Source organism: Lipomyces doorenjongii (assembly GCF_038497915.1).
Source record: "Lipomyces doorenjongii strain NRRL Y-27504 unplaced genomic scaffold V1508scaffold_24, whole genome shotgun sequence".
Lineage (NCBI taxonomy): Eukaryota > Fungi > Ascomycota > Lipomycetes > Lipomycetales > Lipomycetaceae > Lipomyces > Lipomyces doorenjongii.
Window position 1 is genome coordinate 18,711 of NW_027118091.1, and position 20,688 is coordinate 39,398.

Genomic DNA, 20,688 nt, shown 5'->3' on the forward strand with positions numbered 1-20,688 from the left:
ATGCTGGTCAGTCTGAACTTACCTATAACGATCCAGCGTGTAGTATGCGCAATGTAGGAGTTAATACACACATAAATATACATACAAAGACGCTGCATGAGACAATCATAGGTGCAAATGCCCGACAGTGGCATGAGGTGCAGGGATCGCATTACGCCAACACGTTTCTGTACAGACAGTACTTGGGGACGCTTCTCGGCCGGGCCACTCACGGCTTGCTCTCGTGATGCAGGGGCAGGCATCCAGGCTCTCGTGTTATCTCTTTTGGACCGTCGTAGAGCAAAACAAGAGTCACGACTCTCTTCTGACGAACACCCTTGGATGATGCAGCCTAAATTTTGAACTCGGCCATCGCGTAAGTTTAGCGCACGAATGCTCTTAACAGTGGCAGATCCGTTGAACCGGTCCGCGAGCGATGCGGTGCGTACAAGAAAACGCAGCGAAAATTTAGTCCGCGGCACGACCCGCAGGGGCTGCGGGGCAGCTCTCTGCTGCCAGCATCTGCTGCGGAACGAAACAGGCTCTCATCGTCGCGTCGCACACCCACACTCTGTCTGGCAATCTCAACAGACTCCGAAAACGGAAGAAACGGACACAGATCCCATAGCTGTGTGGAGGGTTAGGGTCTGACCAGTGCGGATCGCCGGCCCTGCCTGGCTGTGGCCACTGTGGCGGCGGAGTGCCGTGGCTCACGCCGCTCACGTATTCGTCCTTCTCGTATCCTCGGACCGGACCCAGGCCCAGCGTTGCACGAGCATGTGCATAGGTGGACCATCTCAACTGGCTACCTTCTTCCCCAGTCCCACACTGCCACGAGATGAACACATGTCAAACCTACGCAGTTATTCTCCGCACGCAATGCTCTCTTGCCATGCAACTGTAGACTGCTCGTGCAAATTCTTGTCTGCTCGATTCTGCTTAGTACGATTCCATCATTCGCTGTTCGCGTCTGGAGATAGAAGTCACACCTATGAGGTTGGGAGTGACTGCGTGGCGGAGTTACTTTAGTAGCTTCGCGCCGCATGAGGGAAGAACCGTCCTGCAACAACAGCCACACTACACAGGGCCGCGTACCATATGTGCTTTGCAAAAATCGTGGTAACAACTGTTATTAATTATTGCGTTGATTACCGCCGTAAACGAACTGTGCTCTGTGCTCTTATATCAGATGCATGCGCTTAGTTGCTGCTAACGTTTTTTTAACTGAGCTATGCAGGCGCTGCCACCCGCGCGGCTGAGCCAAAGGCCCTGCATGTTTTGGAAAACGCGCATGTGCAGGTACCCGGGTACAGTGGCCGACATTGGGCCGGGGGTAGAAAACCTGACCGGGACCCGAGCCGGCCGCGACCCGTCGATGCGAGGCGACCCTTAGTCCCTTTTTTCCCCCGTGGAGCTGTGACTTGAGAGACACACGGGCCATGCCCTATACAATGGGGAACCCAGGTACTTCAAAGTAATGCGGAATGTACGGAGACCGGTACCCTCACCCATGCTGCCGCTTGTGTTCAGTTCGCTGTCCACCACCTTAGCATTGATTTCAACCTTCCTTCTGTTCTGCTGCGCTCCGTTGTCCGTCTTTCCTCGTCCTCCTCTTCTCTTCCCCCACTCCACACCATTTCAAATATCATTGTGTCTTCTCCCGTACTCTCTTCCCGGTTCCATCTTTTCCGGTCCTCTTGCGCTTTCCCCTTATCTACGCACTCTGATCCGTTGACACCTTTTGTTCCGTGCTACTCCGCTCGTTCTCGCAGCTATGATCCCGCACGTAATAACTGCGTCCGGTCACACTGTCTCGTTACTATGCGACGACCAGCAGCAACCGACGGCCACCAACTTAACCATCTCGGCAGACACGCACCATCCACCACGTATCCCGGCACCGACTCCACCACTGTCTCCCTCGAGTCAGACCATCTCGGAGTCCGCGCCGCTGTCTTATAATCCTAACTACCAACGCTACGCCGCAACATCTTATCACAACTCGCCACAGACCCTACCCCCGATTCCACCATACTCCGGTTCGCACTCGGTCCAGGGACAGCTAGAACCCGTCTCCCAGTCATCCTCTTCATTTAACGAATCAGCATATCCGCATCATCGTCCCGCTCCCCCTTCACAGGAGACATACGCATCAAAACTACAGCTACACTGCTCCTGACCCGCAGTATAACAGTAACTATACATACGCATCTCCACCACCACCACCACCTGCTCCAGTGCAATCGCAGCAGTGGTACGCTCCATCACAAGTACCACCGCCGCAACGGCAAGAACAGTCGAGCTATAACGCGATGCGATCCCCGTCACTGGCTGACCAGTGCCAGTATCACCAGCCGTCGACAGTGCCATACCAGCACGGTCGGTCTGTCTCGCCGCTACCACCGGTCAACACGCCACCCGGGCCATCAATGTCGACACCACCGTCAGCAGCCACATCCCCGCGTCGAACGTCCCGCGGATCAAAGTCGTCGCCGTCGGCCTCGCCAACGACGGCTGCTGCTGACGAACCGGCGCGGAAGACGAGGCGTTACACGTGCCACTGCGGCAAGTCGTTCACGACATCCGGCCATCTCGCCCGACACATGCGGATACATACCGGCGAGAAGAACTACGTGTGCCCGGAGAAAGGGTGCGGTGCGAGGTTTTCGCGCCAGGATAACTGCATGCAGCATTACCGGACACATCAGACCCAGGGCACCAAGCGGAATAGTCTGGGGTTGTCGGCCAATGGAGGTGTGCGGCCTGTCGCGACTGGCGTTGCGAGTCCGGCTGCGGTTCAGGCTGCGCGCAAGAGAAGGTCGTCGCATTCAGGTGTCGTCGAGGGTGGCAGGAGTGCGACCCGGCAGGCTGTACCGCCCGCAACAAGGGCGGCGGTTGTTAAAAGTGAGACGAATCAAGACTACAAGATGCGTCAGCACCGACATAGCGTGGATTACACACCAACTAGTGAGTACGTCCATCACCAGTCGCAAGCTTACCACGACCTACGTGCGCCTCCACGACTGCCGCCGCTGCAATCGCCTCCGCAGGCCCCATATCAGCCCCAGTACTCCCCTCATTCACAATACTCACCTCTCCCGCCGTCAGCTACTCAGCTGCCACAATATAGCACTGTCGCTCCTCTCCAGCAACCACCACCGCACTTACAGTACCAATCATCACCTGTGGCACCCATTCGAGCACAGCAGCATTACTCACCTGCCCCATCGTCACTGCCTCTACCAGTCATGCAAACAAGTCCACCAACACGCGTGGACACCTCATCCTCCGCCAGCCGTCTCGATGAGCTCGCCAGCATCGCTACCCAGGTGGCCGTCTAACCACGGCGACTGTTAAATCAATAATTCTGTTGTGTAAGACGCGTATTTGTATTCGACTGGTCGCTCTTGTGTGTTTAGAATGTATGGGATACTTTTTAATCGGGAACTATAATGATGGTCAAGACACTGGGACGTTTGAGGCAGTTTGGGGCTCTATATCTTGCTTTTCAATACGTATTGGGATGTTTGATTTCTTTTGCTTGTTTAATGGATAGGATGCTCTAGCTTTGCCCTTTTTGACTTTATATATGTGATTATGTGGATTTTTGCGGTTCGTCTCGGTTTATGAGTGCGGTATCCCGAGAAGTGGGATCTATAATGCTTTTTCTTCTTTTTTGTATAATAATTTACAAATTTCTTTGCCATTCCAATCCAACGATCAACATGCTCCGAGACTACGTACGAGACCCTTTGCTGTTAACGGGCACGTGTCACGCGCGTATAAACCTGCCCCAGTTGCCAAGAGCCAGAATAATGACTCATCCACTGTGCTGACCGCTTGCGACTGGTACGACTACTAGTAGTATTCTTCTGCTTGCTCTATAACTACTTTCCCCAATAGGACAGGCAATAGGCTAGGTATCATATAATATTGACTAGCAACTCTTGTTCTGATTTGTTTGTCCCCCCCCCTTTTCACTGGACTATCCGCATATCCTAGTAGGTAGTCAAGTTGATTGCTAGTGGCGATGCTGCATGTCAGTCCAGCTCCCCGGTAATTGCCGTCTGTCCGCGTTTCCCACTTACGGGCCTGCGGCAACGGCCAATCCGGCGCAGGCTACGTCGAAAGAGACAGCTGTTCGCATAAATGCCAGGTGCTTAGTAATCGTAACCTGCATCCTCCAAAGGTTGTCAGAAAACTCATGCTCATTAATCTGGCGCTAATATTAATACCCCCGAAAAAAAACCCTTTTGTCGCAAATCCCCTGGACGATGATCGCTCGTACCACTTTTGCTTGCGAGAGTTGCATACCTCAAAAAAATTGCTCTAAAATTTACCTAGTTAGTTTTTACAAGCTTTTTTGCGTCGTCGCGTTCGGTGAATTTGAATGTCCGTGCCGCGACGGGCACCGGGGGGGAAGTTAGTACGTTCCCGGGAACCTCGATGTACCTTTTCTGCTCGTGAATGAAGTTCTGCTGATCGCCACTTATGCACGTGGGTCCGTCACCGTTCCGCAGGATCCACGCGGCGATGATCCCGTACATTCAGGAGAAAACCTATAGGGCACTGAGCCAAAGACAAAATGTCTTTTCAACAACTGTTGAGTGGGGGGACACAACTTGCCTCCAGTGCGCGATGGTTATTTTGGGCCCACTTATATCGCCACTACCTTAATCGTGCCCTATACACCCAAAATTCTCGGAAAGTCTTCATCAGTCTTTGAGCATTGGGATAGCGGGGGTCTGCACAGAGTGTGCACGGTCCATAACCTGTTCGTTGACGTCTGAAAATTTAGTTTCGCGGAAGTGTATATTGAATGATGCGGGATGGGTCAGAAAGATGTGAAGGCGTTTATAACAAAAAAAATTGTTGTTGAACGAGTCTACTCTGCAAAGTGGTTGTATAAATGAAGGAAATATGAATTCTTCATCAGTGGTCTTATCGACCCTGCTTGCGATACCCGCGCTGTCGGTGCGCAAACGGGATTCTCACCCGCTGCTGCCATCCAAAAGGACGTCAACCATAACCCTTCCGGAGACTCACACGGCGCCGTTAACGACGCCTAGCCACGCCGCTCAAACACACCGCACTTATCCCCCAGTAACCCTATACATCTGCAATGCCCTAACGCTCGACTTGGCTAAACGTAATTGGTTCTCCTCGGAGATGCGCTCAAACTTTGTCGGTAGGCGAGGGGCAATATACATTTCCTTGGCGTTGTCTTTATTGGGGGCGTACGACGTTCCAATGCGCTCCGAACAGGGAAATCGTCGGATATGTCGAAAGCTGGAGCTTTCGTACAGACCTGGGGCTGAGTCTGACAGAGGAGATAGAGCGTTAATATCCAGGATTAAATAGTCGATACGTGATAGGTCGCTAGGCTTATCTACTTAATGCCAAAAAAGTAGAATCACGGCCTAGGACGTAGGACGATTGCGAATAGTGGCGCGGTCTGCATTCGAGAATAATTAAAAACAGTAGCATTGAACACATGCGGTCATGAACAAACTAATCGCAACAAGACACGATTGTTAGTTCGGTGACCAATACACCAACTCAATGAAATAAACGAGCGCCGGGCATAATATGCGACGCAGGCTCGAAATTGACCTGAAGAGTGAACAGCATGGAGAATAACGGCACGCTATGGCATAATTATGAACAAACTAATGCCACCTGATAGTAATTCCACTCTTCGAGGTCCATTTCCATGGCAAGAATCATTATGCAAACTTGTAAAGTGAAGTAGCCAAAGTTGCGTGCGTGAAGCGTCGATCGAGAAGTCTAGCTGACAGACCACGATTATCATTCAGCATTTGTTGCGACTAGACACATAGTCAACATTAACTATGCACGTTATTTATTAATTACCAAGCACTTGACGATCTCCTATCAATAACAGCAAGAGCAACCACTCAATACACAGGAGAACTACAACGAGACGTCAGCGACAGAGATACTCTCTCACTCGCAATCACGATTGCCAGCGAAGAGACTTGTACCTGCCCATCAGTATAACTAGCTAGACCACGTAATAGATAACACTAGAATAAGTACATCGTCAACATCCGTAACATGATCATGCACGGTGCTGGCCGGCCGTCCGAGGGGCGAAGTTTGGCGAAAGTTGAGAAAGTTCCTGAGAAGGCAGCGTCATGCTTGGTCTTACATACCGCCGACGAGGTCGTAACGGCACACGTAAATATAACAGAGTTATGGCGAGTAAGTGTAAGTAGTCAAAAAAAAGACAGGTGTGGTGTGCATGTAGATTGGCGGTAATTAGTGCACGCGATAGTTGGGATAGTATGACCGCATCTAATCCTTTTGGTTAGCATAAATTAATTAATCAACGACGAGACAACCCGAATAACTCGCAGATCTCGATGGTCACAGTCAAGACCAACTCAGCAACTTTCACGTGGATAGACAGCCGGCGGTGTTACACTCCACAATTGCATCCAATCTTGTGGCTCGTCGCTGTAGCTTGTGAGGCCAAGATATGTCTTCCGAAATCTCGTATGGGATTATTGCTGGTCCAATGATATTTATCAATGAATGCGGCCGTAGCGTCATTCCCGGGAAGACGTCGGTGCCGTTCGGTCCGCCCTGCGATCCCGATCAAACAAACTGTTTCTCGACCCCGGTAGTCAGTGCCGTCCTAAATGATGATTTACATTGTTCAGCAGTATGATAAATCTATCCCATAGCATGACACGTCTGAAAATCCAAGTTGTCAAGCACAAAATGCCGAAGATCATTCTACACGTCCAAGATCGTTGGTCCCATGACCAATGCTAGTCCTTTCTAGTCCTTAGCTCTCCATCGATCGTTAGCAGACCGAGGCTATGCCCGTTCAGTCTTGTTACATCGTTTACAGTTTTGTTCACCAAACTTTCATTCTTCCAATTAGCCTATACATAGACGATTAGTTTTTTGAGCAAAAGTCTGTGGTGCCTGGTCATTTGTCCAACATCGCTGACGCAACACCTTACTGCGAATATAAATCTTCGGTTTATGAACAAGAGGGACAAATATTCGAGATTCAGCAAATATTACTTGACAGTAGGGACAAAATAGGGATCCCGCGCGACGCGAAAATGAATGAAGAAGCGATGTAATATGGACCGGTGCACCCTAGTCTGCAAAGCGGCACCGATGATCATACGGTCTTCATCTGTGGCAACCCGGTTCTTGGAAGCAGAATATGCGTGTGAGCACTGAATGCCACAAGATCGAAAGCCGAGCCTGGGGTGTATGATGTGCCTAACGCACCTGCTCATGGGCCATACAGTAGACATGCAGGCCGCGTCTTTGGAGGCCTGTAAACATCTCTATTAGAGGATAGAATACTGCAAAGATATATATATATTGTTGGAGCTCACTGTATTTTGTTACAACCACAATTGGCAATCCAACACACAGGTCGCACAAATACTAGCTACAGGGAAAACATCATGCAGATTTTCTGAAGGTTCCAAAACAAGCATCAAGACATTTGTTATCTCTCCCATTCACTTGTACTAGATGGCACAGGATTCAACATTTTCAACATTGGGAACAAAATGCTGAGATCCGATACCACCTTGCATGCCAGAGGACGCAAGACTCAATAATATATAGTTTCTTAGCATTGCATATGTTTTTTTGGCGTCTCTGCCGGTCAGTATTACTCTGTTTAGTCATTATTGTAAGGTAATTTGTATTGCATTTGAACCTTTCTTTGACCAGCAACCGCTTCTGTTTCAGATTCGATGGAACAAATAATCCACGTAGACTATTAGGCCATATTCGTATTGCTGCTCCTAGGCAGTTGTTGGTCTCCATAGAAGGACTCATGGTCCGGATGATCCCTCTCGCTTACTCCCATTCGGTACCACCTCCCGGTAGACGATTTTCTACCAGAGGCATCATTGGCCATCCAGCTTGCCAGTCTTCGCTATCTTCTTCCATAATCGGTTCGTTCTCTGATTTCATCCTCTGCCGATTCTCGTACGCCGTAACCATGCACGAAACCAAAAACTCGCTCTGAACGCCTCTGGCCAACAAGATCCGGAGTGCATTAGCACATAACACGGGGTCAGCGTTGCGCGTCGCAGTTAAGACAATGTTAATGCATGTGCCGTCGTCTGGGATCACGTAGTCGACTTCGACAACATCGGCCCATATCTGTGTGACCAAGTCATACTGTCCCTAGTTAGTCATCTTCTCTTGTTGCATGGAAATCGTCAATCTTACTTACTCTGAAGTCCCGCGCAGCTAGACTCAGCAACGTGCCCCACTGCTCTTCGTTTGGTAACTGGCAAGTCTCCATCCGGTCCTTCAGGTACTGATACGCAAAGTCTACTTCCCCCATGCCAAGCAAATGATCAATCAGCATCATATACGCAGAATACGGTATAGGCATATTTTCTTCCTTCATCTTGTCCATTGTCCTGATAGCCATCTCAAATTCATTACTGAGTAAATATCCCTGAATCATTCGCGTACACTCCGTCGGTCCCAATTCGTAATCCTGCGATTCTGCCAGACTCAATACGCGATGCCGTAGAGTAGGATCCGGTGACTTCGCAACTAGCTATTCCAGGGATACCTCAGCTCTATCTACTTTTAATAATCTCGACAAACACATACCTTAAACAACTGACGAAACATATGCCGATTAAACGATTTCCCTCGCAGCAAAAGCTCGTCAACTAGTAACATAATCGTCGGCGTCAGAAATCCGCCCTTCCCACCAACTCTCACCATCGCCAGCACGACTTCCGAATATATCCACATCGGTGGAATCATGCCCGTCTTGACAATAGCGCTCGCAAGCCGAAACACACTGTCATAATTGCGCAGGACGTTGTACGTGTGCATTCGCAGTTTGATCGTCTCCCATGTCTCGTCAAGCTGGACAACATTTTCCAGCTTCCCTACCGTGTGCTCTGGATTCAGCTTAGGAACAAAGAGAGGGTCAACGGAGGGCCGCCGGCTTTTATTTCGTAATCCTTTCTTTTGAAAGTGGCGTCTCATGAATTCGAGTGAGGATATACTATTCACATAGGTCAGCCTTACACAAAACAATGACTAACGAGCCTTCTCAAGTTACTTACTCATCATCATTTCTTCTCAATTTTTTTTTCCTCAGATACATACTTCCCGTCTCATCAATGCTAGTCACAGAATCTGTTAGTCACTGTTAAATTCTAAAAGTCATTTGCCAAGCAACCTAACCATCGGCCACTTACTCATACTCAATCCCATCTTTCCAAGGTTGGCCACGGCTGACAAGAGGTCTATATTTATCTTTCTCATCCCTGCCTCTGTGACCCCTAGACTTATTCGCGGAAACCTGAGAATACATCTTCCTTCCGCGGGCACCATGGAGCACAATCGCGTATTGACTCCAAAAATGCGGTGCAGATATTCGCAGAGGTACTGATACCGCCGTGATCGTTCTCAAGACTGGTCGTATGCTCATATTCGCAAAATGTACTGATGTGAAAGAACAACAGCTATGTGCACTTGCAGGACGTTCTCTCGCATGCTATCTCATTGATCACGCCTCTTTCAACGGTCACTTCAATTCTTAGTTGCTCTTGTCGTCCGCACGCAATTAATTTGGTTTATGTAATCTGTATCTTAAGTATGGCGCTCGAAATACCTGCTAGTCCTCCCTCACACGGACGCTCTGTTGTAATTTCACTCGACTGGCTGCTTTTCGTGAATCTAAGCCGCAGCGATATATTTGACTCCCGTAGGCCGAGAGGTCGAAATTCACAAAATCCCATACTATTAGTACCCTAAACCCTATTCTATTGAATTCGATACAGGAGCAGTCACCACAAGACTGTGGTTTGTCAACTTCAGGGTGCGGGTTACATTCAGACTTGCTGGATCGCACTTTAATTCTACTTCTGGCAGAATGAATAAATCTGATCAAAGCTGATTTATATTATAGCACTGGTGCATTCCAGAATGACTCTTACATACCATCAACGTACAACAAATGTAATTTTTCATACCATGTTTGTATATCTATATACGGACCCATTTTGCCGCTCATATTACATTTCACGCCCGTATGCGCATGTCCATCAGATATTAAAACAAAAATAGCAAATACTAGCGTTGACATGATGAATCATTTAAGCAGAAGCAACGTACTTGGCACGGAACTCCTTGGCCGCGTCAACCATGTTCTGTAGTGACGCGCGCGTCTCTGTCCAGCCACGGGTCTTGAGACCACAGTCTGGGTTGACCCACAAATTCTCCTGCGGGTAAACCTTGAGAATGTCCGCAATTCTGGAGACGAACTCTTCCTTGGCGGGGACACGCGGGGAGTGGATATCGAACAAACCGAGACCGATATGGTTTGGGTATTCAGAGAACTCCTGGATGTACTTGGGGTCGTCCTTCTTGGAAAACTCAATTGAGACAACGTCGGCGTCCAGGGCTTTGATGTGGTTCGGGTCGAGATCGGAGTAGCAAAAGTGGCTGTGGATCTGAGTGCTATCCTCCACACCAGATGTTGCGAGTCGGAAAGACTCGACAGCCCATTGGACGTAGTCGTCACGTTCGGCACCAGCACGAAGAGGGAGTCCCTCACGGATCGCAGGCTCGTCGACCTGGATGACATAAACACCAGCGGCCTCGAGATCCTGAACCTCGTCACGGAGGGCGAGAGCAAGCTGCTGAGCCTGGAGCTTAGACGAGATGTCGTCTCTGGGGAATGACCATCTAAGGCAGGTGACGGGACCAGTAAGCATACCCTTCATGGGCTTCTTGGTGATCGACTGAGCGAATTTTGACTCCTTGACGGTCATGGGGCCCGGGCGAGAAACGTCTCCAACGACGATAGGAGGACGAACGTAACGGGAACCATATGACTGGACCCAGCCGTTGGTGGTGAAAACGAAACCGTTCAATTTTTCACCAAAGTACTGAACCATATCGTTTCGCTCAGGCTCGCCGTGGACGAGAACATCGAGGCCAACTTCCTCCTGGAACTGGACAACACTCTCAATTTCCTTCTCAATGAACTTCTCATACTCCTCTGCGGTAATCTCACCCTTCGTGAACTTGTTGCGGAAGATTCGGATGTCCTTGGTCTGAGGGAAGGAGCCGATGGTAGTAGTAGGGAAGAGAGGGATACCGAGAGCCTCCTTCTGCGCAGCGAGACGCGCGGCGAAAGGAGACTTTCGTCGGGCCTGGTCCTCAGTGATCTTGCCAACACGCTCACGGACGGCCGCGTCGTTGGTAATGGACGAAGTCTCACGAGCTAAGATACTCTTGGCATTGGCAGCGAGCTCCTCGGAGACAGACTCAACGCCGTCAGTCACAGCCTTAGCGATGGTAACGACCTCAGCGAGTTTCTGAGTGGCGAAAGAGAACCAGTCCTTGATTTCAGCCGGGATCTTCTTCTCGGAAGCGAGAGTGACAGGAGTGTGCAGGAGCGAAGATGAGGTGGCAACGATCACACGCTCAGCACCAACCTTAGCGACGGCAGAATTGACAAACTCAATAGCCTTGGCGAAGTTGGTCTTCCAGATGTTACGGCCGTTAACAATACCGACAGAAAGAATCTGCGAAGGAGAGAGTGCGGCAACGAGATCATCGAGCTGCTCAGGAACACGAACGAAATCAGCGTGGACACCGGCAACGGGGAGGCCCTTGATAGAGTCGATGTTTGGTCTGACGTCACCGAAGTATGTAGTCAAGAACAGCTTAGGAGCAGTCTCAGACGCGAGGTACTCGTAGGCAGTCTTATACGCGGACTGCACCTCGGCTGGGAGATCGAGGACGAGGACAGGCTCGTCGATTTGAACCGTGTCAGCACCGGCCTCCTTCAACTTGGCGAGGAGCTCAGCGTAGACGGGGAGAAGCTTCTCGAGGAGAGTGATGGGCTCGAGCTCGAGGTTGTCCTTGTCAGCCTTTCCGAGATAGAGGTAAGAGACGGGGCCGACAAGAACAGGACGAGTGTGGATTCCGAGTGCCTTAGCCTCAAGGAACTCATCGACGGGTTTGGTAGAGTTCAACTTGAACTCGACGTTCTTGGAGAAAGTCGGACGGACATAGTGGTAGTTAGAATCGAACCACTTAACCATCTCCTACAATTATGAATCAGTACTACCCGGGAAAGCTAATTGCGCAGTCTCGAGAACTTCAGGCTGTACTTACAAGAGCAGTGACGTCAACAGCAGAAGAGGTTTCTGTGGCCGGTCTCTGGAGACCACGACCCATTGCGAAGAGAGTGTCAATAGCGGAAAGGTTGTATTTGCTATAACGCTCGGGGATAACATTGAAGATAAGAGAGTGGTCAAGGACCTGATCGTAGAAAGAGAAGTCGTTTGAGGGGATGATGTCAACGCCAGCATCCTTCTGGAGCTTCCAGTTCTTCTCTCTAAGCTCCTTGCCAACTTTGAAAAGCTCCTCAACAGTAGCCTTTCCAGACCAGTAGGCCTCAGTGACCTTCTTCAGCTCACGCTGAGCACCTGTAGATCAATGTCGTTAGCATATCTAATCAATTGCGTTGAGTTATAGCTGCCGTCCAACAGCTGACTCTAATCGAATAACAATTGAACAGTCTATGTGTCTTGCTGTAGTAAAATACGTACCGATACGGGGGAAACCAAGAACAGCAGACTGAACCATTTGGAAGATAAACAATTTCAAACGATTGAATAGACAATCGATTGGATTTAAGAGAAAAATAAGAACCAATGGGGGAGAGGAGGAAGTATATAGGAAGAAACGCGAACCGTCTGGCACACACCTGAAAAATTTTTGGCGAGCGGATGGAGTGTGCCAAACTCTAAGTTCCCCCGAATACGGAGGCCACGTCGTCGGGTTCGCATTGTCAGGCACCTCCTTCGGATGCACCAGCACAAAATGTCTAGCCGTATATAGCAAACCTTCTATTTCGGGAAGGAAGGGTCTTTGTGCTTCAGGGCTCTGATAGCCAGGCTATTCTGTTTAGAGATTAGCGTGACACTTTGCGGACCCTACTTAAATGCGTCAAAGTATTTCGAATGATGGCATAAACCTGCCGTGGTTCGATCGCCATGATGCCCAAGAATGACGAATTGAAGGAAAAGTCAAACTTCAAATTGTTGCATCTCTCGCAGAAAATTTTTGTACTTCACGCGTGAGTATTGGCGCTGTGACAAGCAAGTCTGCAGTCACCCGTGGCATGCGCGTTTATCTCAATGTGGACGAAGTAAGCCTAGTAATTTGCTAGTTCTAGGAATTCTACACGATGTCCACAATCTCTTCTCAGCAACCTCCAACGTCGCTCGATCATACCAAAGACTGGGTTGCTGTGACAACGATCAAAATTCATAATTACAATAACTGCAAAGCAAGTCGGGCGAATCACAATCGATATACCGTCGCACGTGTGTCTCGCAGATCTAGCAGCTGTGACTTCACATAAAATTCAACGCCAAGCACAGCAAACTCTATGATACAAGGCGACTGCAAATTAGCAAAACATACGTGTCAACCTTCCAACGCCTTTTCAAGAGCGGCTTCACTGAACTGCCATAGCTGCTTTCGACAGTCGACATTCATCCCGAGCTCGTTGATCTTACGGATATAAATATTCGAAAAATACATAAACCCGTTCGTGGGTCCAGGGTACATCAAAACTCCCCTTATACCCTCCTTTATAACGCGTGTGTCAGCAGCGAGGAACAATGCGGTTTTAGCTCCATCATTAACATTGATGCCAAACCACTTGGCGTGAAGTTCGCCTAAAAATCGCATGTACCACGGCAATGGCGATGTGGAAAGATCAAAAATATTTGTATAAACAAGACCGGGATGGCTCGCGTTAATGTAAATATTCTTCCTGTCCTTGACCAGGTCCGCAAGCTCGCGCATGAAGTACAAGTTGGCGAGCTTTGATCGAGCGTATCTCTGAAGCATTTCGTGAAGTGTGTAGAATGCAAAACTTGAGTGGTATGTTGCTCTGACGTCTTCGAAATCGATTGGACGTGCCTGCTCATATGACTTCGACGACATAAGGACGATACGAACGTCGGACTCGGCATTGTCATCTGCAGTCTTGAAGATGAGAGGTAGCAGCGTTGTCACAAATGCAAAGTGCCCTAAATGCTATATAATAGCATTAGCAAGGCTGATATCATTATTAGTTAAACCTATACTCATACGTTAACCTGTTAAGATGTTAGTATACCATACATATAATTGTCTACCACGTATAAATTTACCCCGAAGTTTCTCTCATAGCCCTCTGGCGTGAGCTCGGATTTCTGATCGCGATGTTAGCGTGTCAGTCTTTAAGTCTAGAGCATCTATACTGGAACTACCATACAATACCACCGAGACCAGCATTTGCGACCAAAATATCCAATCTTGTTTCTTGCTTCATAAAGAACTTAGCAGCCGCAACGGCACCTTTCATCGTCTCAAGGTCTAATTCCAAAAATAGAAGATTCTCATCGTTGCCAATACTTTTCTTAATTCTGGCAATTGCTGCCTCAGCACGACTTTGTGATCGCGAAGCAATGTAAACCTTGCATCCCTTGCGCGCGAGCTCGCGGCTGATGACCTCGCCTAGACCACTATTACCTCTGCAAAGCAGTCAATAACCGCGGAGAGGCCTATAATGGGAACTCACAAGTAGCAGTAGCACGCCAATTGTCAGAAATTAAAAAATTAGTACTTTACCCTGTGACTATCGCTACTTTTCCTTCTAGATTACGAATATCGCCGAAAGTGAAATTAAATGTTGCAGACATCTCAGTTAAGCAGTGACTTACTAAGCCAAGAGCTGACACTGGTAGACTTCAGTAGTTTTACTGTTTGGCTAAATAATTAGAAAATAGACAGGTGATTTATCGTAATCCACCAACCACATCTGCAGAGCGCATTTTGCCATAGGGAAACCGCGGTATGCTGGAGAGTACGATACCCTTTATAGTCAGGTTATTTAAATTTCCCACATTTAATAATAATACGCATCTGTTGGGAATGGGTGGGGTGTGAACCCAGCAGGGGAAAATTATGTTTATAAAAAGAAGACAAAAATAATTTTCCAAACTTTGAAAAGGCGCTTGGCGGAGCGGCGCCGACTGCCGATGGCGGACAAGCAGAAGGTGACAATGGTCTGACGTCATATCAGTCAACGTGATCCGTCGAGCGTCAGTTCGTCGTTGTGATCATCTCGTCAACCTTTGTGGCGGGTTTCAAGATATTGTATACAGCAACTACTTAGGTATTGTCAGACGGACTACCGGCGTTAGTTTGACCGAACGCAGCTATTCAGTCGTGACTGACATAGCGGCGTCCAAGGTGTGCAATATAAAAAGACCAAGACTCCAGATCAGTGCGAATTGAACGATAGTAGCTAACGACGCAGCCTTACGCACTTCCCCCACACTTGTCCCTCTACATATATTGAGCTATAGCCTTGATACATCGCCACCAGCTATAGCTGACCAACATGGCATCGATAAGAGCTATATTGGAGAGATCTCCGCACTTGGCCATATCCACAGAGCATGAAAATGTGTCCACGTCATCAGTGAATTCAGTCGAGTCCTCTACTTCTGAATACTTTGACAATAGTCTTCCTCCCAGCAATGACAACCACGATAACAATGATTTAGAAAACGCCAGCGAGATTTCCACTCCTCCCCAAGACGGAGTCATTGAGACGGATTTTGCGTCGATTCCATCCTCGACTTTGAAGGAGCAGTTGCGATTACCCTTGCCAAAGTTCAAACATGAGCCATGGATCCACTCGCTAACTGTATGTATTAAAATGGTCCGCAATAATACGAACGGCTGACTTCTTCACAGCCCATGTTCATGGGTATTGACATCCAGCTCCCTGTGATAGGCGAGAGTACAACATCAATAACCTTTGGCTTTTCAATTCACGATGGGTACTATTCGACCGATTTTGCTATCAAAACAAGGACTATCTCCAAGGACACTGATCCATCTCAATACCCGCGCTTGATCACGGATCGGATATTAAATGAAATCAAGACTTACTCTGCAGAGCATCTCTTTAAGTTCGTCGCGGTTGCATTCTGCCAACGCATTCAAAAGTTCTGCCCTAGACTTTGTGCGAGACTATGGTTGGAGCTTGATATTCTTCCGTTCGTTTTCAAGGACGCAATGCTCACTGGAGCAAAGGATGGTGAAGAGAGTGAAGAAGATAGTGTAGGCGCGGGAACTCCATCATGTGACGAGTTAGCCGATTCACTAGCACGCAAGATTGTTATGTTCTTCGGTCCAAAGGGCCTTCCACGTATCTCAATTGGCTACCGAAACAAGGTTGAAGTGGATAATGGTGGGTTAATCCATATGGTCGATTTGCCTGATTACGAGTCGTCGTGCTCGCCAGAGACATGGGAATGCCTGATGCGACTTGTCCAAGAATTGAAGAATACAAAGATAAGTGGGCGCAAAGGTGTCCGCATCGCGTTCTTTAATGCAACCCCTCAAGGCGGTGGTGTCGCGCTTATGAGACACGCCTTAATCCGACTGTTCAAACTGCTCGATATTCAAGCGACATGGTATGTTCCAAAGCCGAATCCGAGCGTGTTCAGAATCACGAAGAACAATCACAATATTATCCAAGGTGTCGCAGATCCATCTCTTCGCCTTACGGATGCCCAGAAAGATCACTTTTCGAAATGGATTGAGTCGAATTATGATCGCTATTGGGCGACCGGACCTTTGGATTCTGACAAACCGCCGGGTGTTGATATCGCAGTGTTTGATGATCCACAGGTGGTCGGTTTGATTCCCAAAGCAAAAGAAGCGGGTATTAAGGTCATCTATCGGTCGCATATTGAAATCAGATCAGACTTGATTAATCAGAACGGATCACCACAAGAAGGTGTCTGGGATTATCTGTGGGACGCAGGCATCAAGGAGGCGGAAGTTTTCATATCTCACCCAGTAAAAGGTTTTGTCCCAGATGTTGTAGACATTGAGAAAGTTGGTTTGATGGGTGCCGCAACCGAATGGTTAGATGGTCTTAACAAAGACTTGTCGCGTTGGGACACTTTCTATTATATGGGCCAGTTCAAGAAACAATGTGAGGAAGTCAAGGCCAATAAGCTTGTCTTCCCGATGCGTCCATATATTTGCCAGATTGCTCGATTCGACCCCAGTAAAGGTATCCCGGACGTCCTGGAGTCATACAGAAAGCTCCGTGAGATGATGGATTACGAGCTCCCGCTCAGAAAAATTCCGCAGCTGGTCATAGCTGGTCACGGAGCCATTGATGATCCAGATGGAATGATAGTGTACGATGAGACTGTCAACATGATTGCCACTGAGGAATATGATACCATTGCGAGCGATATCATAATCATGCACTTGGGTCCAAGTGACCAATGTGAGTTTCGAATGGTTTTATCTGGTACCCAATTGCTTTGGCTAACTTGTGCAATTATAGTGCTCAACTGCCTTCTCTCGAATGCGACGGTAGTTCTTCAGCTATCACATCGTGAAGGCTTTGAAGTTAAGGTTTCGGAAGCTATTCACAAAGGCAAGCCGATAATCGCATATCGTGCCGGCGGTATCGCATTGCAGGTCCAAAACGGTCGAAATGGGTACCTCTGTGAGGTTGGCGACACCCAAGCTGTTGCTGACAATATGTACGAGCTTCTAATGGACGGTGAGAAATACAAAGCACTCTCTGATTATGGAAAGACGTCTGTTAGTGATGAGGTGTATACCGTTGGTAACGCTCTCGCTTGGTTGTATATGTTCAACGAACTCGCGCATAACAGAGAAGTAAAGCCGAATGGAAAATTTGTGTATGACATGATGAGAGAAAGCATCGGAGTGCCTTGGAAAGATGCGGAGAATCGTTTGCCGAGAAATTTGATCGATTGGACGGATTGGTTTGAATTAATTTGATTGGTTACTTCTGTCGCGTGGTCTCACCACTTTATCGTGTATATAGATGTGCAGATAGCGTCTTTGGTAGTTAGGGTACAATGAAATCGACTGCAGGATATCTAGAAACGAGGCTAGCCCTACCGAATTTTCACGTCGTTCCAAAGAATCAAACCATAGTTACAAGCACGGTTAATTAAGTGCAGTCATGTTGTGGGTTAGGGCTTGGAGTGAATTTTGTTGTTAGCTGACGATTAGAGGTCGGGCCACGATCACAATTATTAATGACCGAGACGCAATGAGCCACAGAATTAATGATGCCAATGACACTGGGCCATACACTGGTTTACGCACTGCTTCAGTGAGCGCGCAGTTCAAAGTCGCGTCGATTCGGCGGCAGCGCGAACTACTCCCGATATTTCGGCATCGTATGTTTGATCTAGAGATATCGCAATGCTATTAAATATGTCTGGCTAATGCAGTTTATATTAGGCCAGGCACTGTTGTATATTGTAGAAACCTCGCCTGTGGTTGTCCTAATTGGACACACAGGGTCCGGAAAGAGCACACGTATGTTTACGCTCAATGGGCCATTGGTTACCTTCTGTGGATATGACTTACATGTGATCTAGAGCTGACGCAATACCTTTATGAAGAAGGATGGACCTCCCAATCAAAAGCAATTGTTTGCACACAAGTTCGTAATCAACTGTCCGATATATTGGCTCGATGATAATTAACGACGTTGAGTAGCCTCGGCGAGTAGCAGCAATATCGGTAGCAACACGGGTTGCCGAAGAAATTGGCTGTCAAATCGGTCAGACAGTTGGCTACTCCATACGGTTTGAGGACATGACGTCTGAGATCACGCGCATCAAATATGTGACAGACGGTATGCTATTGCGAGAATTATTGGTAGACCCATTGCTCTCGCGGTATAGCGTTGTTATTATTGATGAAGTGCACGAGAGGAGTATATACACGGATGTCCTGCTTTGCATACTGAAGAAGTATGTTTGAAAGAGTAATCCAAGTAGTCCTAGTTTTCATTTCATGGTCTAATCATAAGGTTACAGGGTGATCCGGAAACGAAACGATTTACGGTTGATAATTTCAAGTGCGACGTTGCAAGCAGAGGAGTTTGCGAACTTTTTTGGTCCCGATACCAGTATTATTAGTATCGAGGGAAAATCGTTCCCCGTGGATATTCTGTATCTGCCTGAGCCGACCGAGAATTATGTTGAAAAAACGATACGAACTATCATTGATATACATAACGAGGTAAAATTTCATGTCTTCTTTCTTTTTGTGGATTTTAATCCAGAATTGCTCCAGGAACCGGAAGGCGACATACTTGCATTTCTAACCGGACGTGACGAGATCAATACCGTTGTCGAAGCCATTCGTAATACGTCGGCGACAGACGACAACAATCAAGCAAATCTACTTCCGCTGCCGCTGTATGCAGGTCTGCCTCAAGATCAACAGATTCGAATTTTTGATCCTGCCCCAGAGAATACACGGAAAGTTGTTATTGCAACAAACATTGCCGAGGCTAGTGTCACTATTGATGGTATTGTCTACGTCATCGACTGTGGCTACGTCAAACTTCGGGCGTACGATCCTACGTCTAAAATCGAATCGCTAATTGTCAGTCCGGTGTCGAAGGCAGCAGCTATTCAGCGTGCCGGAAGGGCAGGTCGGACGAAACCCGGTAAATGCTTTAGGTTATACACGAGTCAGGCTGCAGAAATGATACTCCCGGACCTTTCCGTGCCCGAGATACAACGAACTAACTTGGCTGGTCCCTTATTGCAGCTGAAATCACTCGGAATTGAGAATATCGCCAAACTAGACATGATTACGCCACCCCCTGTGGAATTGGTTGTTAACGCTCTTGAAATGTTGTTTTCTCTTGGTGCTGTGGACCAGTATGGCAAATTGACGCCGCCTCTTGGCGAGAGAATGGCAGAACTACCATTAGATCCTATGCTTTCCAAGATCCTCTTGGCATCTCAGAATTTTGGGTGTATGGATCAAATACTTAAGATCGCTGCGATGATGTCTGTCGAAAATGTGTTTTATCAACCAGAAGACGGCCAAGCTGCTGCGGAAATGGAGCATCTAAAGTTCACTGTAGATGAAGGCGATCATTTGACACTATACAATGGTACGGACGAACATATTACTGTTTAAGACATCTACTAACTGCAATTGCCAGTATATCAAGCGTTTACGATTCGCGGCAAACGATCCTCGAAATGGGCTCATGACAAATATCTTAACTATAAATCACTCTCACGAGCTGTGAGCGTGCGGAACCAACTGGCCCGTTACCTTGAGAAACTCGGCGTCAAGGTTCCAGCTTCCACATCATTACTAGCAACTGATGCGGAGATAATCATAAAATGCCTTGTTAGCGGCTATTTTGCTAACGCAGCAACAATGCAGCCTGATGGATCGTTTAAGCTTGTGGGATCGGAGAAGATTGTCTGGCCTCATCCTTCATCAGTAATGTTTAGCCGAAGTGCTGAATGGGTTATATATTCCGAAGGTAGGCTGATCATTTAGTATCCCGCAAGATTTCATTAGCAGTGTTCTAACATTTGCGCAGTGATCGAATTGGGCGAGAAAACGTACATACTGGGTATCAGCAAGATCGAGAGAGACTGGCTATTGGAGGCAGCACCTGAGTACTACCAAGTACGGAGAGGGAGAGCATAGATATGTAATATATAATATATAGTTCAGTTTGTATTATAGCATGACAGGAGATTGGTTGTTGTCTACAGGTCTACTAATTATTACTCCAATATTTTTCTCACCTGACTC

The 20,688-nt window shown here is 47.9% G+C and overlaps 6 protein-coding genes across 6 annotated transcripts; 3 read left to right on the forward strand and 3 right to left on the reverse strand.

Annotated features, from left to right (window-relative positions):
- Positions 1-2,582: 2,582 nt before the first annotated feature.
- Positions 2,583-3,320, forward strand: V1508DRAFT_404281 (uncharacterized protein; the record flags this gene model as incomplete). Its single annotated transcript, XM_066938614.1, has 1 exon — positions 2,583-3,320. One exon carries the CDS (start codon positions 2,583-2,585, stop codon positions 3,318-3,320), a length of 738 nt encoding a protein of 245 aa, XP_066795808.1.
- Positions 3,321-7,488: 4,168 nt separating this feature from the next.
- Positions 7,489-9,765, reverse strand: V1508DRAFT_417260 (uncharacterized protein). The gene is made up of 5 exons (XM_066940325.1): positions 9,216-9,765; positions 9,081-9,140; positions 8,614-9,019; positions 8,222-8,557; positions 7,489-8,166 (listed from the first exon to the last, which is right to left on the reverse strand). The coding sequence occupies exons 1-5, from the start codon at positions 9,446-9,448 to the stop codon at positions 7,840-7,842; spliced, it is 1,362 nt and encodes a 453-aa protein (XP_066795809.1). The 5' UTR covers positions 9,449-9,765; the 3' UTR covers positions 7,489-7,839.
- Positions 9,766-9,897: 132 nt separating this feature from the next.
- On the reverse strand, positions 9,898-12,783 carry V1508DRAFT_417263 (cobalamin-independent synthase). Its single transcript, XM_066940326.1, has 3 exons — positions 12,585-12,783; positions 12,148-12,461; positions 9,898-12,077 (listed from the first exon to the last, which is right to left on the reverse strand). The coding sequence occupies exons 1-3, from the start codon at positions 12,619-12,621 to the stop codon at positions 10,116-10,118; spliced, it is 2,313 nt and encodes a 770-aa protein (XP_066795810.1). The 5' UTR covers positions 12,622-12,783; the 3' UTR covers positions 9,898-10,115.
- Positions 12,784-13,192: 409 nt separating this feature from the next.
- V1508DRAFT_417268 (uncharacterized protein) lies at positions 13,193-14,989 on the reverse strand. The gene is made up of 5 exons (XM_066940327.1): positions 14,662-14,989; positions 14,306-14,564; positions 14,200-14,243; positions 14,158-14,161; positions 13,193-14,085 (listed from the first exon to the last, which is right to left on the reverse strand). The coding sequence occupies exons 1-5, from the start codon at positions 14,730-14,732 to the stop codon at positions 13,468-13,470; spliced, it is 996 nt and encodes a 331-aa protein (XP_066795811.1). The 5' UTR covers positions 14,733-14,989; the 3' UTR covers positions 13,193-13,467.
- A 291-nt stretch (positions 14,990-15,280) lies between these two features.
- On the forward strand, positions 15,281-18,230 carry V1508DRAFT_124629 (uncharacterized protein). Its single transcript, XM_066935931.1, has 3 exons — positions 15,281-15,745; positions 15,796-17,350; positions 17,411-18,230. Exons 1-3 carry the CDS (start codon positions 15,437-15,439, stop codon positions 17,875-17,877), a joined length of 2,331 nt encoding a protein of 776 aa, XP_066795812.1. The 5' UTR covers positions 15,281-15,436; the 3' UTR covers positions 17,878-18,230.
- Positions 18,017-20,685, forward strand: V1508DRAFT_124622 (P-loop containing nucleoside triphosphate hydrolase protein). The gene is made up of 8 exons (XM_066935930.1): positions 18,017-18,284; positions 18,349-18,426; positions 18,489-18,553; positions 18,610-18,866; positions 18,933-19,137; positions 19,192-20,026; positions 20,078-20,410; positions 20,471-20,685. Exons 1-8 carry the CDS (start codon positions 18,155-18,157, stop codon positions 20,578-20,580), a joined length of 2,013 nt encoding a protein of 670 aa, XP_066795813.1. The 5' UTR covers positions 18,017-18,154; the 3' UTR covers positions 20,581-20,685.
- The last annotated feature ends 3 nt before the right edge of the window (positions 20,686-20,688 follow it).